Source organism: Pogona vitticeps, chromosome 3 (genome assembly GCF_051106095.1).
Source record: "Pogona vitticeps strain Pit_001003342236 chromosome 3, PviZW2.1, whole genome shotgun sequence".
Taxonomy (NCBI): domain Eukaryota; kingdom Metazoa; phylum Chordata; class Lepidosauria; order Squamata; family Agamidae; genus Pogona; species Pogona vitticeps.
Window position 1 is genome coordinate 63,046,106 of NC_135785.1, and position 18,302 is coordinate 63,064,407.

General features: G+C 41.4%; 1 protein-coding gene across 5 annotated transcripts in view; it reads left to right on the plus strand.

Moving 5' to 3' along the window:
* The first annotated feature begins 9,583 nt into the window (after nucleotides 1-9,583).
* HABP2 (hyaluronan binding protein 2) overlaps nucleotides 9,584-18,302 on the plus strand; it is an 82,548-nt gene continuing 73,829 nt past the window's right edge. For all 5 annotated transcript variants that reach the window (XR_012085615.2, XR_012085616.2, XR_012085614.2 and 2 more), the window contains exon 1: nucleotides 9,584-12,457. Coding sequence is in view for 2 of the 5 variants with exons in the window: in XM_020779904.3 (XP_020635563.3) it covers nucleotides 12,389-12,457 (69 nt within the window). In the remaining 3 variants the exon portion in view is untranslated. The remainder of the gene's footprint in view (nucleotides 12,458-18,302) is intronic.

Sequence of the window (18,302 nt, forward strand, 5' to 3'; positions counted from 1 at the left end):
ACCCCGCAAGCACCCCTGCCCCTTTGTGCATGCGCATGAGTGTGCACACAAACCACATGAGCACCCCTTCACGCATGCACGCACAGACCCCGTCTTCCTCCCATGGTGGAAAAAAGGGTGGGTACCACTGCCACAGAGAATACTTGGCTGAGAGTCAGAAAAGTTCTGCTTGGCTTATCTGCAAACAACAGTTGGTACATTTGCACTAACACATACCCTCTCTCTGGGTCCTCCTGAACTGTATCAGGGGGCACTTCCAACTCAGTAGAGTTGCAAGTGCCTTCCTCCCAGCATCCTGGCATCTTGCCAACACCTCCAGCTCTTTCCTGTGTTTCTTTCCCGACTGCTCATATAAAAATCTTATCCCATCTGGGGGATTTCTGAGACAGTTTAGTTGGGGTTTAAGCTGCTTCACCCCAACTCTCAGGCAAGGTCTTCCTGTGCTGTGTGGGCATCTAAGTCGCGCTGGCCACGTGACGACGGAAACTGTCTTCGGACAAACGCTGGCTCTACGGCTTGGAAACGGGGATGAGCACCGCCCACTAGAGTCGAACACGACTGACTAAAATGTCAAGGGGAACCTTTACCTTTAACATTTTCCTTGGCTCTCATGTGTGCCTCCTCCCCTTCTTTTCCTCTCATTCTGGGGACAGGACTCCTCTGGACTGCAGAACATTAAAGAATCAGCAGAGGTGATACCAGAAAGGAAGGATTAGCAGATGTGGGACCAGGCGAGGGAAGGAAGGGAAGACTAGGCTGGAATGTGACTCACATCACAACCAGCACAAACAGTGAATTCCTGAATCAATCTGCAGCCTCTGTGTTAGCACTGGTTGTGATTTCAGATTTAATAAAGGCTGCAAATTAAATTGCAGCAAAGCTGAATTGTTCCAATTGAACTCTCCAACGTAGTTGCACCCTAACTCAGACCTGATTGATTCCAATGAGTCTATTCTAGGTACAACCAGCTTTGAATCCAGCCAATCATTGCATAGTTAATTAGGGCACAATTTTAACTCATTGAAGAGATTTATATCATTTAATTTAATTTATCAGTAGACTAAATCTTGGAACTCCACAGATAAGCATAGTTCTTTTTCTTAGCACACCGTTGATCATCTCAGGGAAGGGGGGATGTTGGAAAGAGTGAGGTTTACTGTGTTTACTGAACAAACGTGGTGACAAAACAAAATTAAATACTGTGCTCATGTTTGTTTCAGGAAAATCAAACATATTTCAACAGCTTAACCCTTTTCAGAGGAGTAAATGTTTGAGTGATTTCAGATAGTAATTCAAAGGTTATTATGTGTCTTCTGAGTATAAAATTTAAAGTGCAAGCTACAACTTTCAGCTATGTACTGAAGGTCATTGCTACAGACACCACACACACACACACACACACACACACACACACACACACACACACATACACATATTGTGTGACAGGGCTTGCCTGACATGTTTTGCTGTCTGAGACAGAGGAAAATCTGGCAATCTCCATGTTCATAAACTGACTAGATTTCCAGTTGTATAAAAAAAATAAAATAAAAATAGAAATAGTACAACCTGCATCCTAAGGGACAGACAGTTGGGAAAAAGGGTGCTTCGATGATTCATCTCATCCCACTGGGGGGGAAAAGTCTGTTGCTGCAAGAATTTTCACTCCTGCATTTCCATTTCCTGTAAAGCCACCCTGCAGTACAGGATGGCTTTTCAGGAAGAGCAGGAGCGGCCTTATCAAAAGAAGTGGGTTTGTACAAAAATACTCTTGAATTTCATTAAACACTTTGTATTTTGCACAAGGTGTTCTGTGCAGAACACGTCTTCAGAAAACACAATGTGTGGGGTCACAAAATAAAAAAAATATTTTGTCCAAAAAGAACATCTGAGAATTTTTTGCAAAAAAATTGAGATGTGAAAATACACAAGGGCTCTTTAATCTCATCCAGCATAGGGAAAACTTTGAGAGAACAGACTAAATCAGTGGTTCTTAACCTTTGTTACTCGGATGTTTTTGAACTGCAACTCCCAGAAACCCCAGCCAGCACAGTTGGTGGTGAAGGCTTCTGGGAGCTGAAGTCCAAAACTCCTGAGTAACCCAAGGTTAAGAACCAGTGGACTAAATGAAGATTTACTTTCCTAGACAACAGTAAATTTAGTCATTCTTGGTGAACTGTTACTATGTCAGTGTGAACCCCCAACCCAGATAAAGATTGACAGGTTACCCAGCCTTTGCTGCTTGAGACTATGGTCTCACTTGGTCCAGGATTAGGACTGACCATGGCCAACAAAGTGATGGTTTACTACTTATTATAATAAAGTGATGCAGTCCATGAACCAAATACAGGCCCCAGGGGTATTTTCGCAACTCTCCAGGCCATCCCAAAAGTGTAAAAATGCCAGGAATAAAACAAGGTAGGGTCACACATTTCTACAGACGTAGGAGTTTCCACTTTGAGCAACTCAGGAGAATTCTCTAAAGCCCTCCCTCAATGGACACAATAACAAAACAGGAAGTTTCTGGCCAGTAACTTGTAATATACAGTGGTGCCTTGCAAGACAAATTTAATTTGTTCCACAGTTAATGTTGTCTTGCGAAAAATTTGTCTTGCAAGGTGCGGTTTCCCATAGGAATGCATTGAAATCTAATTAATGCGTTCCTATGGGCAAAAAAGTCAGAACAAAGTCAAATTTGGTTTACAAAGGGTTTATTAAGTGCTCTTTAAAGCCATACATATTGTGCAGATGATTTACAAAATTTCAATAAAAAAACTTTAACTTTTTAATCATCATAGAAAAACATTTGAAAATCAGCAAACATGAGGCAGGAACAAAAATGGAAAACATTTGTCTTGCAAAGCATGGCCATAGGAACATTCATCTTGCGAGTCATCGACCCCATTGCCAAAACCATTTGTCTTGCAACTCCTATGCAGCCTATGGTGGGCTAAAATTTGGATTCCAAGCCCCTTGAAATCACTCACCTTGGAGTAATAACCTCAGACACAGGTGGACTGTTAAAAACTACTGCCTTTCCATGCATTATAGACATACTACACACAGTCAACTGTTAGGAGAGCAGTGCATAGCTATTGCCCTTATCTACATTTGTCATCCATTTGATGAGGGTGCAAACAACATTGCTGCTAGTGTGCTATACCACACAAGAGTTTGCATGGAAAGCCAGTAGCCATTTTGTTGGAGGCAGGGATTTGACAGTGTTCATTTAGGAGACATTTCCTCTGATAACAATTTTTTTTAAGCTGAGTCCCCAGATCTTAAGAAAACACAGTGGCACATTCCGACAGTCCTTTCAGTCAGGTACTAGGAAAGGAACAGTTTGTGTGGTTGTTTAATAAATCAAAGAGACGCAACAATGCAGATTGTTCAGTCTAGGTGATTAGATTTTTTAAAATGTCTCTTTAGTCATTAGAAAAGGAGACCAGAGAGTGTGGACAAATGACTGATGGAACGGGGCGAGATCAGAAACAATACTGTAGACAACAGATGAACACAGAATATTTAAAAAGCAGGGAGGGAAGAGAGAAGCCCTGCTGAAAGATTAAAGAATAGAAAGAAGTACAAATGGGCAAATCAATTATTGTGTGAAGATTTCTAGGATGTTGTTTAATTCATAGTGGTCTGTGCTATATTAGGTTTCCTCACAGTTTCATTTTTATTGATGTTTCTTTTAGTTCCTTCTCTGGCTTCTGATTCTATAGGACTGAGCAATCCTTTGAGAGGAAGTGTTATGAAATTGAGGCCTGATCCTGCCCACCATTTCTTAGAGAATTAACTGTCATATTGATTTCCACAATGATGGGGAAGCCAGTGATGTTAATATGAGGGAACCACAAGTTTAGTGTCAAGATGTGAGAGTGAAAGCAAGCTGCTCTTTCATGCTGCATAAACTGAATAGTGAATTTGCAACCAGAGAACCACTGGATTCTGGTGAAAGAGACTTCACTAGTGAACCCTTTGGCTGTCATATTACCAAGTAAACAGAACATGCTGGCAACCAAGGTGATTGATTGACTGACTGACTGACTGATTGATTGATTGATTGATTGAATTTATCTCCTGCTCCCATTAGTGTCGAGGCACAACTCTGGGTAGGTTACAACACATGTAATAGAAAAATAAAAAATAGAAACATTAAAAACAATAACCCTACAAAACAGATGGCATTGACTAATCATATAAACCCAGAATGGAGGAAAATGGGGGGGGGGGAGATGAGGGGAGGAAGGGGGGACTTGGTTAGCTGGGGACTGTGTGGAAAGCCTCCCTGGAAACCAACATCTTTAATTGCTTCTTAAGTGTCAGCAGAGAGAGGGCTAGACAGAACTCCTCTGGAAGCTAGTTCCATAAAGTTGGAGCCACCACAAAGAGGGCTGTACCTCTTGTAGAGGATTTATGAGCCTCCCTAAGGGTGGCTACTTGGAGGAGCTTTGACTGTGATAATCTTGTGGGTCAGGCAGATGACATTAAGGAAAGACGCTCTGACAAGTAACATGGACCAAAACCATGAAGGGTTTTGTATGGGAGCATCAGAACCTTGAATCTGATCCAGGATGCTGTGGTGATGTGCTTCGCCTGTCTCTATAGGCATCCTTCAGTTTCGAGATACTATGGTAGCATACTCTGAATAAGGTCTTGGAACAGTAGTGTGGCTGAGGAGGCCAATTCGGGAGTGACAATCCCTTCCACACTGAAGACAAATACAATCTGTCCCCTGTCCAGCTCCCTGATTTTGCTGGTTTGGGGACTGCCTCTTTGCCTTGGCCTGCTGAACAAGAGCCTCTTTAAATTGGGAGAGGCCATGCTGCACCACCTGCAATCAGGCTGAACGCTCAGACATCAAGGTTTCCCATCTGTTGAGGTCCATTCCTAAGGCCTTCAGATCTCACTTGCAGATATCCTTGTATCGCAGCTGTCTCTGGGGCACTTTCCCTGCACTAAATCTCCATATATACAGGCTTTGCCTCTAGTAGGGCTAATTTCCAATGTTCATATGCTCCCCCAAAAGGCTAGGTTGAGTGATGCCCTTCTTACAGCTCTAAAAAGAATTACAAACAGAAGCTAGCTTTCAAGCCATAGAACTCTTCCTTAGATTGGCCATCCCAGAACTGTGCAGAGTGCAGAAAAAAAAACATAAAAGCTCAAAAAATAAAAACTCCTTGACCACACATGAAGGCCAGGCTTCTCTGCTTACAGCAAATGAGGTGAATTGCAATGTTCCTCCCAAGCTATGTACACAGATGGGCTGCCAGTCATTCAGCATTCCTCCACCCCCTCTGGTCTATACTGAAACACATAGCTCTTTTATTTATTTCTTTTTAAGATGTGGATGGAGGTATGTCTCAATGTATCAAGCCTCTTATGAGATAAGCTTTGATAAAAATTTACACCTATGCACCCTCTCCCTTGAACTATTTATAAGAACCACGTGGCTTTTTTTTTCTTTTTCTTTATTTGTTAAGTGAAAAATTGAATGTTTCATCTTACTTGTATCTCTATCTATTCCATTCAGTTCAAAGGAGACTTCCTTTAGAGACCACATGTTGACATTTCCTACTGGGAAATGCTGAAATTTGTGGTCCAGAAATGATTCCTCCAAGCTCTGCTCTAACTGCTCACAAACCTTTCATGGCCAGAGATGTTTTATGGACTTGGTGGGACGGGGTGGTGGAGAAACCATGGAAGAGGAACTACCCACTTCCTTGGCTAGCCAAGGTTTTCTGCCTTGTTTTCATTGCAGTTTATCCATTTTGGTTTTCTCTCCCATTGTCTTTCTTCTCAAAGGGATGGAAAATAACAATGCCAGCTCCAGCTTCAGGGGAGGCAGTCATGGTGGTGAGTGTGACAGTGATGTCTGGGGGCTGAGGGGAACCGTTATTGTTATGCGCTGTCAAGTTGCCTCTCATGTCCTTTTGAATGACTGACCTCAAAAAGATCCTGTCATCAACAACCCTGCACAGCTCTTGGGAAACCCAAGGCAGTGGCTTCGTTTATTGAGTCAGAGAGGAGTTTGGACCCAATGAATTCGAAACTTGCGATGATCCACCCTGACACAAAACAAAGCAAAAGCAAAACAAAGTGTGCTGCTTCTATACTGCCCCACAGCACTTCAAGCACTCTTTGGGTGGTTTACAAGCGAATTATGCAGGCTACACATTCTCTCCCCCCCCCCAGTGAGCCGGGCACTCATTTTACCGACCTCGAAAGGAGAGAAGGCTGAGTCAGCCTTGAGCCGGCTACCTGGGACAGAACCCCCGGGGTTGTGAGCACAGTTTTGGCTGCAGTCCAGCAATTTAACCACTGCGCCACGGGGCTCCTCACACAGCCATAGAAGCCCCCGTTTTTGCCCTTACCACAATTTGAAAAGGGAAAGTGAGGCAGCCATGGCAGCGGGAGGAGAAAGGAAGACTTCTTGACCTCCTCCTTTGCTAGAAAATGTTTACCACAAATTTAGCCAGTCAGAATATTGTCTTGGTGTGCACCATATGACTTGACTTTAGGCCACTTATTCATTACCTTTTCTTCATGCACTAAAAAAAATACATTAATTTTTATTGATGTTACTATTGCTGCTGCTGCTTAATGAAAATTATTCAAGGCGTTACACAGAAACTACAAGGCTATTCTGTGTTTCACAGATCTTACACAATGCATTAGCATGTATTTTTCAAAGGCACCTTGGTTGTTTTGTCATCTTAAGCTCATTGTCATTCACTGCATTTCTGTAAAAGCTGCTGCAGTCCAATAGCTAGCATATATGAAATGGAACAAATCACAGCAGAGCCATTGGGGTCACAGTCTTGGGGTTTTGTTTTGGTTTTTGGTTTTGGGGGGAGTTTTCTCAAATGTGCAATGTAAATTGCAGTATAGTGGTGCCTCGCTAGACATTGATAATCCGTTCCACTGAAATCGCTGTTTAGCGAAATCATCGTCTAGCGAAAAGCATTTCCCTATTGGAATGCACTGAAAACTGTTTAATGCATTCCAATGGGGAAGAATCGTCGTTGTCTAGCGAAGATCAGCCATAGGAAAGCCGCCTTGCGAACCACCAATCAGCTGTTTAAATAGCTGTCTTGCGAAGCTTAGGTCCCGAAAACACCCGTTTTGTGAGCACGGAGGGAGCTGTCAAAATCGTTGTCTAGCGAAAATTGGTTTGCGAAGCAGGGATCAAACATTGTCCAGTGAAATTTCCCCATAGGAATCACTGTTTTGCGAATCGCTATAGCAATCACAAAAAGTCAATGTCTAGCGAAAAAACTGTCATATTGGGTAACTGTCTAGCGAGGCACCACTGTATTGCCCTACCTATCCCTCTAAACTGTTTTCCACCTACCAATTTGTACCATATAATGTTGCCAAAACTGCCAAAGGTGCATGGCTGCTATGGTGGCAGGTAGAAGCTGGTCAGTTTACCTCAAGTACATTTTAATCTTGGATTTTGTGGATTAAATTTGCCAAACACTCAGTTTACGATACAGTTGAATAGGTGCGCCGCGGCTTAGAGTTTGCCTGGAAGAGACACAACCTGTGCTGTGTGGCAAATTTAATTCACTGATCTAAGAAGATGAGTTTAAAAAGTAAATAGGTTTGAGCATAACAGATTAATTTTATTAAGTACTGTATAACTTTTGCAAAGATATAGCTGAAGTGATGCACAAGGGCATATCTTAATAGAATGCATAGGAAGTTGCATCACCCAAATATGATCTACATTTCACTTGATCAAAGCGTTTCTGAAAAAATAATTAAAAAGTAAAAGCCTTACGCAATGAGATTTAAGAGAAAACTTTCGAGGCTGACAAGATGCATCTGGCACAACTTCAAAGTCCTTCAAAGTACATATAATCAATGTTTGTCAATAGCAGTTTTGCATCCTTTAATTTATCTTTTATGGGTATAAAGCACACTGTTATTAGGATCCAGTCCATACTTTAATTCTGTTTGAGATTTGATGAATCAGGGCTCTATTAAAATTCAGTGCACCTTATCTTAGTCAAGGACAGATTACATAAAGTTGTACTTTATTACATTCCTTTCATCTTTCTGTCCTCTTAACTAGGGAAAGTCACCTTATTTATGGAAAATGTTATGGGACCACAAACACAAACAAAGTTATATGGCAGGAGGCATATAGATTCTCCTTTAGATGAGCACACTTGAGTTAAGAACTGCAAGGGGAAGAACACAGCAGCATGGTTGTTGTAGGTTTTCCGGGCTGTCTGGCTGTGTCCTTGAGGTTTTTCTTCCTAATGTTTCACCAGTCTCTGTGGCCAACATCTTCAGAGGACAGGAGGCAGAATTCTTTCTGTGCTCTGGTGCAGTTTGTGGGATCCCACAAACTGCACCAGAACACAGACAGAGTTGGGGGCCCTGGTGCTTCTTCTGCTTTATGGGATACTATCCCACAAGCTGCATCAGAGCACAGAGTTCTGACTCCTGTCCTCTGAAGATGTCAGCCACAGAGACTGGTGAAACATTAGGAAGAAAAACCTCAAGAACACAGCCAGACAGCCCAAAAAAACCTACAACAACCATTGGATCCCAGCTGTGAAAGCCTCCGAGAATACACACAACAGCATGTTGGACTAATTTAATGGCCAACTGTTGTAACAGTGGCATGATGCCAGATGCTTTAAGAATTATAATGTCACTTACAAAGTATTAACCATTGTATATTGATGGTTTTAAGAAATTATTGTAGGGTGTCCACGTTCTCTCCCACCAGCCTAGCCCTTAAAATTCACAGTTGAAGAAAATGCATTTACAGTGACATGGAACAAGGGTGAATCCAAACAAACCTGGTTATTACACTATGTAAATTACTTCTTGTGAATAGCCCCTGTGCATCGTTCAATGACTACACTGAGACATGTTGCAGAAACAGGCTCCTTTATTTAACAATGGAAATTTTAAAGGGTCAAATGGCCATTAACAAGAACAAACAACTTTGGGCACCATTCCCTCAGTCCTCGGGGCATTGCCCCTGAATAGTCTTTACTGAGAGGTGTAGAACTCTGCCTCCTCCACCAGCTCCAGGATCCCTCACAGGTGGGCCAGGCATGGGGTCCCACAGCAATAGTGCTGGATGCATGCCATCAGGTGTCCCTGGAGACAAGCAGCAAAGGCTTCCTCCACCACCACTCACCCTTGGTCCCCACCAGCCAGTGGCCTGTAGGTACCGTAATCCTCTCATGTAGCTTGCCCGAACTTCATGTGGACCTGATTGGCATCTCCTATATAGTGGGAAAGAGGGCAGGGAGGAGTGGGGCAGAGAACCTCTCAGAGTTCAGGAGGAGGATGGCTGCAAGGCTTCTCTGATGGAGTCCCTCAGTGATAGCTTGCAAGAGTTAAAAGATATTTCACTTTCCCTGCCCCTCTCTCAAGGAACAGAGGAAGTATTCAATCAAAAAGAGCCCTGACAGCTGGGAAGGTTTGCTTTTGCTCTATTCCCAGTCATTACACATGCTGGTAACAGACCAAAACAGAGCAAGCCTTACAGCACCAAACAAGTAGAAGCCCTTGATAAGGACTCAGAAAGGTGAATGTAGGAGCACTCTGGGAGCAATTTATTTCACTCTAGTGATTACATCATGTTATTACCGGGGGGGGGGGGGAGTGAATCAGCCTGTCCCTGCAGTGGGCCAAGCAACAGGACAAATGCCAGCTGGATCAAGACTTACTTAAGACTTAACTCCAGGATGATTCAAACCTGACTATTCAGAGGACTGATCTAGGACTACTACTGCCCAGTTCACATATTATCAATTTGACAACAAGAATGGCATTATGGGATTTGTTAAAACTTTTCTACAGTCACAATATGCTATGTTCATAGTATTTCATGATCAGCCAAACTAGTAACTATCCAGAGGAACTGGGGTGGGTGAGTAAAAGGGATATTCTGGTATTGCTTTTTTCTTTTTATTTATTTATTATTATACTAAAACCAAGGCAAGAAAGAAAAGTGAGAAAACAGAAAATATATAAAGTAATAAAATGCTTTCAGGGAAATAAAATCATTTCACAGTAATGAAAAATATATGCACAAAAACAATAAAGATAGAAATTTATCTGTGAAGATTCTCAATCATCCAGGTGTGGTTATCTGGAAGTTGAGTTGTGGCAACTGAACTTCTTTCTTATTAGATTGAAATGTTTTGATACTCTTCCAAGTAGTTTCTTCAGTCTGAGATGAGCTGGTAGGAGATCCCTGATATATCCTCCACTTTGGTTTCACTTCCCCCTGGTCTGAATAGGCTTGTTAGAAGCCTATTAGAATAAAGATAGCAGTAAAATATATACTTATACCTAAACTTCTTGAAAAAGATAACATGGTGTCCAGAAACAATGATATTAAAAAGTTGTGACTTCTTAATAAAATCCTGCTAATAGGCAATCAGTTGTATCAGGGTCAACTCAACTTGAATGATTCATCAGCCACATTGAACATCCTGTGAACTTCGATACTTCCTTGAAAATTAGCCCTGTAGGTAGGGAAGGCTATTCCTAGCATTAGACTTATTTTACTTTAAATAGTCTGTAGGGGTTGCTACTTACTGTATCCCAGAATACATATTCAACCCATACATTTCATGAAAAAAGAGATCACAAAAATCCAGTATTTTTTCTCTAAGAGGCGAAAATGCCAATGCATGGGCAACCATGACTTGCCTTCCAGATGTTCTACACAATCAACCAGTGTGATCTCTTGTTGGTGGTTGTGGGGAATGTAGAAGAAAACATATAAAGGTTGAGAAACTGCTGGATTGCTCAGTGATTTTGGAAAACCAGAGGTTGGGAGTTCAATTCCCCACTGTGCCCTTTGACAGGAGCTGGACTAAGATGAGTTTTTCTGGGATGATTATGGTGATAATTCAAAAAATGCCAGGCACAGTCAATCAGCATTTTAAAAACATTGACTAGCATTATATAACAGATACAAATTTTAACAAAAAATCTAAGTCTCTGTTAAATATTGGTACAGTATGTATGTTCCTAATATTTTCATTTTTTTGTAGCTCTGGGGGTGTTATTTCTGAGGTCTACAACTGCTTATAATAAAGTGTGAAATTTCTTGATATTGTTCCCAAAGCCCCGATGACTATGAGGACCATTGAAGTGTGTTTCTTCCAGAGGCGAGATGTTTCGATTGTCAGTTCTCTGTATTTTGTTAGTTTTTCCAATTCTTTATTTTCAGTTCTGTCATCCCCTCAGATTGCAATGTCAATGATCCAGACATGTCTTCATTCTATGACTACTATGTCCTGTGTGTTGTGTTTAGGGTGTCTATCAGTTTGGATCTGGAAATCCCAGAAGATCTTGACTTTGCCATTTTCTGAGACCTTCTCTACTTGATGTTCCCAGGGGTTTTTGGATGCTGGCAAGTTATATTTTTTGCATAATGACCAGTGAACTAATTTTGCCACTCTATCTTATTTTGTAATCTATTTGTGCAATCGTTGGACATTCACAGATGAGGTGTGACACAGTTTCATCTTTTTCTTGGCAGAGTCAACACTTGCTGCTAGCACTAATTCCTTGAATCTTAGCTTTTTGGTTTGGATTGCTTGTTCCTGTGTAGCAAAAATCAGTCTTTCAGTTTCTTTCTTAATGGTTGCCAGTTTTAGCCATGCCCATGTTGAATTATGATCATGCTTTTCATCAGTATTTCTCAGGTGTTGTCCATGTAGTGGTTTATTTTTCCAACTGTTATTTTCAAATTGTTATTTCTTATATTGAGCCTTTGTTTCAGTTTTTTTTTAAAATACTCTCCATTTTCACTGCCTTAAGTAATTTTCCCTACTTGTACTAATATAATCATTTAAGCTTTTTTTTCCTCCTCTGCTACCTGCGTTTTTGCAGTTATTAATTACCTTCAATTTTTCATGGTAAATATAATCTGTCCATATCACTTTTTGGATATAGTGTCTGATGCATGATCACTAATGTCCATGTTTTTCAATCCAAGTCTTCTAATTTATTTTGTGTCCAATCTATTATTCCATCTGGGTATCTAATTACTGGAACTGCCCATGTGTTTATGGCTTTGATGGATTTCCACCATTTAATTTTGATTTTCAAATATTCAAGTGTTGATGATGATGACTGAGGCTGATCTAAATGAAAGAAATGAAGGTTGATGAATATAGCAGATTTGTACCTTAATATATTGTATGCCTCAGAGAAAGGTCATATTGATTCTTTGGCAGTAATACTTGCTGGGATCAGGATGATCAAGCCTGTAAGTATAGTTAATAATTTGCAGGGCAGAACCGTGTTATTGAGGATTTAAGTTTACTTAACAGGGGGGAAAAGTTGGAAAAAAGAAAGCCTTTTTCAGAAACGGAAGACAGCCTCTCCTAAAATCATGATTAATTGTTTTATCTGTATGCCAATACTGCCTCTGATTCTCTTTGTTGGGAATACACCTATCTGTGTAAGTATGTCAGTTTAAATCACTTATTTTAAATGGATTGGTCAAATTATGTCAGAACTGTGCAAAACTACTTGCGAAGCTGAATGTTATGTCAGCAACCAAGGCATTTATTTAGCCTGGAATGTTAAGAATTTCAGTTTTACCTGACACCTGTTTGTTTCAGCCGATCCAATAGGAAAACAAAAAGAAGGATAGTTATATTAACTGTGGCCATGTTATTTTTTTTCTGTTCTGTAAGTCCCATTGTCCCCCCCCCTAAAACTGAGAAATATGTGGCTGTGAATGCTGTCTATATTAATTTAACACACTTGGCATAAGCAAGTTATGGATTGGTGCTTGTCTACTAGTATGAAACTGAGGGCTTAAGAAATGAAACAGAGAACTAGATTACAATTTGGACCCCTTGTTGAGGGGCTAGGGACTATTTCTTTCCCAGTGATCAGACGATGAACGGGGAAATGTGCTCCAGCTGGACCCTGATCTGTGTTCAAACTGATCCTTTTTTGTCCCACCTGCAGAGTTACTTCTCTTGAGGGCCAGGATAGAATGACTCCCCAGCAGACAGAAACTCCACTTTAAGGAAGATCGCTTCCTTTGAAACAGCCCCTTCTAATGTGTCTTAGTTGTCTGACTGCACTCTTGTACATTTTTTCAGTCCAGCCCCAAATTTAAGGTAAATAAACTGATGTTAGCTAAAATCGATCATTGATAGCACTGATGTGAAAAAATATGGAATGCAGATACTTCCTCTCTGAAAATTCAGTAACTCCTAGAATGCAGAGTTGCTCTGCTATAAATGAGCAAAAGAAAATGTGTAGCAGAATAGTTTTTTTAAAGCATAGAATTTAATGTCTTAGAAGAGAGCCTAGGAAGTGAAGCATTGTAATAACTTCATGAAAAATAGATCATTTGCTGGCCATATTTTGGAGCATAATAGCTAATGCTAGTGGACGTCAGGTATTTTAGTGCATGGGGGAGTTTGATGCTACATGGAGAAACTTAACTGTGTGTGCAGGGTCTCTGTCTGTGTGTGCATGCTCTACTACTTATCATCTCAGAAACTGTATTTGCAGTGGGGCAAAGAAATGGTAGTTGGTTCTATGAAAGAGAGAGAGAGAGAGAGAGTCTCACTGAAAGTTACTGCCCCAAAGTAAGCACGTCTAAATATTACAGACTATATGGTGGCTGTTTGGATGGATAAGTGTAAGTCGCATGACGTTTACTCTGAATAAGCTGGCTGAGGGACTGACCATCAAGGAGGAGAGGTATTATATGCTATGGTCTGACCAGGGATGCATTCCTCCCAAAGCAAGAAGCTTATTTGTTAGTGACCCAAGTCAGTTTTTCATACCAGGGTCTGAGTGGTCTGCACGCTACTGCAAAAGTCACCACGGAGCTGAAACCAGTCAGGAGCAGGAAAAAAAGAGCTAACATTGTAGCTAAGCAGAAGGCAAGGGCCACGAGCTTTGATGGCAAGGGCAGGGGAAAAGAAAAACAAACTATGAAATGTTGTAAGAGCAATACTGGGGATTTATGCTAGCAAAGCTGTAGTCTTTTCATCTGAAATTTAAAATCTAGATCATTATCTGGGCTGCAATTAGTATCAGAAGCCTCTTCCCCTCCAGTAGACTCCTCCCTCTCTATATATCTGAAGCCTCCTTGATCCTGATATCTCCTTCTAGGCAAGCATTCTTCCACCTGCTTTGTATCTTGTGTCAGGCTCATGTTTATCCTAGCTTCGGAAACCGATGTATGTAAGTGTGTAGAAGATAGACCAGATTTGTGGTATGGTATTGAGGCTAGTGTGGGGTGGAATGTCTGAACGACTAGATGTGTTAACCAAGGTGTTTCGGTGATGAGATGAGTCAAGCTACTCAGGTATATAGATTCAAAATATCACATTTTTAGAGTATACACCCTGAGATCCTCCAGCCAGCTGGCTACTTTGTAAATCTAGAAAAGCAACTTTTTCAAGCTCTGCTCAAGTAGGTAGAGCGTTGAGAGCCTGTTAAAGTGATTTTAAACTGATTGTCAGTTTCTATTGCAGTTCAGTGATTTTGGCAATTCTTTTCTGGGTGCTCTAGGTGGAGATTACTCAGAAATTGTTTGCCATTCCTTTCTTCTGAGGGTGCTCTGGGAGGGTGTCACTTGCCCAAGGCTACACAGGCTGGCTCTTCTTGGATGCACAGTGGGGATTTGAACTCCCAGCCTCTGGCTCTGCAGCCTGATACCTAATGCATTTTGATTTAAATGAGTTCGATCCACTCTCTGTCCCCATGCCTAGGAACCTCTGTGATGCCCTGAATAATACACTGAAATTAAGACAATATATAGCCTTAAAGTATTGCTAAGAATACCTGCCTTGGAAGCTGTTAGCAGTATTTGATAAAGCTTTACTATTAAAAAAAACAGTCCTGAGCAAGCATCATTATGATGCTTCCCATGGGCAAGTGGTTCCAAATTTAGGGTCCCAGAGTGTTATTGGACTACAATACCCAGAATTCCTGGCTGATGAGGCTTTCTGGGAGCTGAAAACCAACAACACCTGAGGACACAAAATTGGGAAACATTGCCATGAGATGTTAATATGGTAAATCTTAGGACCCAACTAAAAGTGTAAAGGAGTGGTAAGAATTACGGATGTGCCTACCGCCCTGCCTGTTTGGAAGGCAAAACCCAGACATTTTGGACTGCAAAACTGTAGCTGCCTCTTAGAAAAGGAACTCTCAGTGAACCCATCATGGGACAAGAAGCTTTCAGCCCAGCCTTTCTCCAGGTGAACACAATTTAGGTCTTTGTTTGACAGGTGACACTCTCCAAATGGAGAACTCTGGGACGATATCCAACAACAGCAATTACATAACAACATGCCCAATGGGAATCTCCCTTTTGCAGACATACACTGAGGAAAGGTGCATAAGCAAGGGGAGTGAAACTCAGAAGATTCCTTTTTCTTATCTCCCTGTACCATGCTGCCGTTAAGTAGTTTTTCACCAGCTTCACTCTGATATGGAAGACGAGCCAAGAATAGAGAAATATGTGGAAAGAAACAAACAAACAAAAAAGGTAAAATGGAAAGAGAGCAGGTTTTTTCCCCTGTCCCTTGCACGTTCCTTTCTGCATGCAGGAGTGGGCAAACTGTGGCCCTCGACCTGCATGAAGACCCCCAAGATTGTTTTTGTGTGCCCCAGACCCATCAGATTCCCCTCCCAATTAAAGAAAAATGAGTTCCTCCAGCAAACAAAGTGAATTATCTCTCCAGGAATCCTCCAGAAGCAGCAAATTTTAAATGTGGGGGTCCCCTTGCAATGTTCATTGCCCTCAAATGTTCATTTTTTTTCCAGGCCTGGAAGGGACAGCTGGCCACTTCTATTCACCCCTCCCTTTCATTTTTCACAGTCCATGGCACGTCCAGAAGATCCAGAGGTCAGAAAATTGGCCCCAACCCATTAAAGTTGCCCATCATGGTGTGACATTTAAAGATGGAGGAAGGATGTATTTAGGCTAACATTCTAAAGTGCACACACATTTATGGAATAGGATTTTGACTGACTCCCCTCCACATCTACTGTATATAAGAATGGGCCACATATTCCATTGCGCTCAATCATTTGGCACATCCCCTTTGGTGAACACTTTGTCCGAAAGAAGGAAGTCTTCACCTTTCCTCACCTTAGGACTTCTGTGCAGACCTGCTTTAGAACTGGGTGGAAACGTTAATAAAATGTGTTCGCTCTTTGCTTTGCCCTGATCTGCCAAGCATCTGTTCCCTGCATGCAAGAAAATATCTTCTGTTGCATTGTAACATTTGTCTCTAGAGGGGAAAAGCAAGTTGCCAATTCAGCATTTGTTCATTGATCAAGGAAACCAGGATGGACCTGGATCTGCCTGAAGCTACAGGATTGCAAAATGTCTTAGCTAGATGCATTAACAAATATTGCACTGATCTCGTATAGAGGGGAAAATTCTTTCTGACCCCTGAAGGCAATCAGCATATGCCCTGAAGCATGAGAGTTCCCTTAAAGCTAAAAAGTCTTAATGGGTTTCCATAAGCTTTAAGTCCAACTCCATAACTGCATTCTCAGCACAGATAGCAAAATGTTTGATGATGCAAAAAAAAAAAAAGTCTAGTGTCAGGCTCATCAGAGGACCTGCTTTTTGAGCCATAAATGAACTAGCTTTGCTGACCCTGTTTCTCAACGAAATCTGTCCTGTAGAAGAGCCCAAGTGCACAAGCTCAGCTAAAATGGGGCAATGTGTTTTAAATTCTCATTGTAAAGAGAGATAAAATAGCCTGTCTTCAGGATGGGTTGAGAGGCAGTATCTGAGACCTGAACACCACATTTTTAAAAACTATTTTCACCCTACTTAGAACTGCTATAGCATTCTCATTTGATGTACTGATCCTTCCAAAAGAGCCACAAAGCCACCGAGTTTAGGGGGGGGAAAGAAAGTGATTCAAGCAGAGACAAATTTACTTTTTTCAACAGCAATTCCCAGAATCCTCAAACCATCATTGGAATTCTAGGAGTTGTGAAACAAAAAGGAACTTGTCCAAGCTCTGGGCTGAAGTATAAGAATGGAATCGGGGGGCCCAGGGATGATGACTGGGGATATGCATGGTGAAAAATTTCAGATTTTTTTGTTTTGGGTTCTTTTGGTGGCTGCCTTTTTCTTTGCATTTGTTTTGGTGTTTTCAGTGTACCTTTCATTCTATTTTTTTAAAAGGGACAGCATCATTTGGATTTTTTTAATTTTGAGTTCCTCTATTTCTGTTTCCTGGCACTAGTCCAAATTAAGCCTTAGTGCTTAGGCACTAGATGGGTGGGATATAAATGCCTAGTTATAAGTTTCAATTGCTCTGTGTGTGTGTCTGTGTGTGTCTGTGTATGCAGCTATTGTGCACTCTCTTCTGCATCTTGCACATCCTTTTACTTCATGCTGCACATGAGAGTAAATGGTTTCCTGTTGCATTAGCAAATATTGCACCAATCTCTTATAGAGGGGAATCAGCATTCACTACATTTCAGTTTGTATAATTGGTATATAACTCATTTTCAGTCATATTTAATTTGGCTTATGGCATCTAATTCTATTTGGTTTCTTTCAGTGTGATTCTTATCCAGATGTTTTCTATCAATCATCTTAATCTGACTAATTGGTTGCATTTCTTGGTGCTTTACCTGCCACAATCCAGGTGGGAGATTCATAGGGTAGCATTTAGCAAGTACCTCAAGGTATCAAGTTTTGTTGAGCAATACACACGCTCCAAGCAACAGAGGGATGGGAGGTTTTCAGAGGGTGGCTCGCTTTGTCTTAGTGGCCAAACCAGGTTGAAGGACCAGCCAGTCACTTTTTACTTTGCCAAGTTTACTTTGCACTGGGACTTTCCTCAAGCTGTGTGTGATTCTCTTTATGATCATTTGGATTTAGGATTTGCCATCCTTTGCCTGAAATTGCATTTGCCGGTACTGTTTGTGGTTAATTTAGCTTACCTCCTCCCTTCCCTATTTCAGATCACTATATCAAATGAAGTTGTGCCCATTTTCTAACCCAGGGGTCTCCAAACTATGGCCCGTGGGCCACATCCGGCCTGCCTTGCCTTTTTATCCAGGTTGGGCATAGGTAGAGGAGGGAAGGGGGACCCAAGCAATCCCCCAAAGATAGCAGGGGTGGGTGATCACTTGGGTCCCCGTTCCCTCCTTCTGCCCTCGAGAATGTGTAAAATATATGATGTGGCCCTCACACTGAAAAGTTTGGAGACCCATGTTCTAACCCATTACTTCATTCCTTGTAGGAGAGCAATGTTGCTGCATGTTTCTATCTCCAGTATGTATGCTGCATG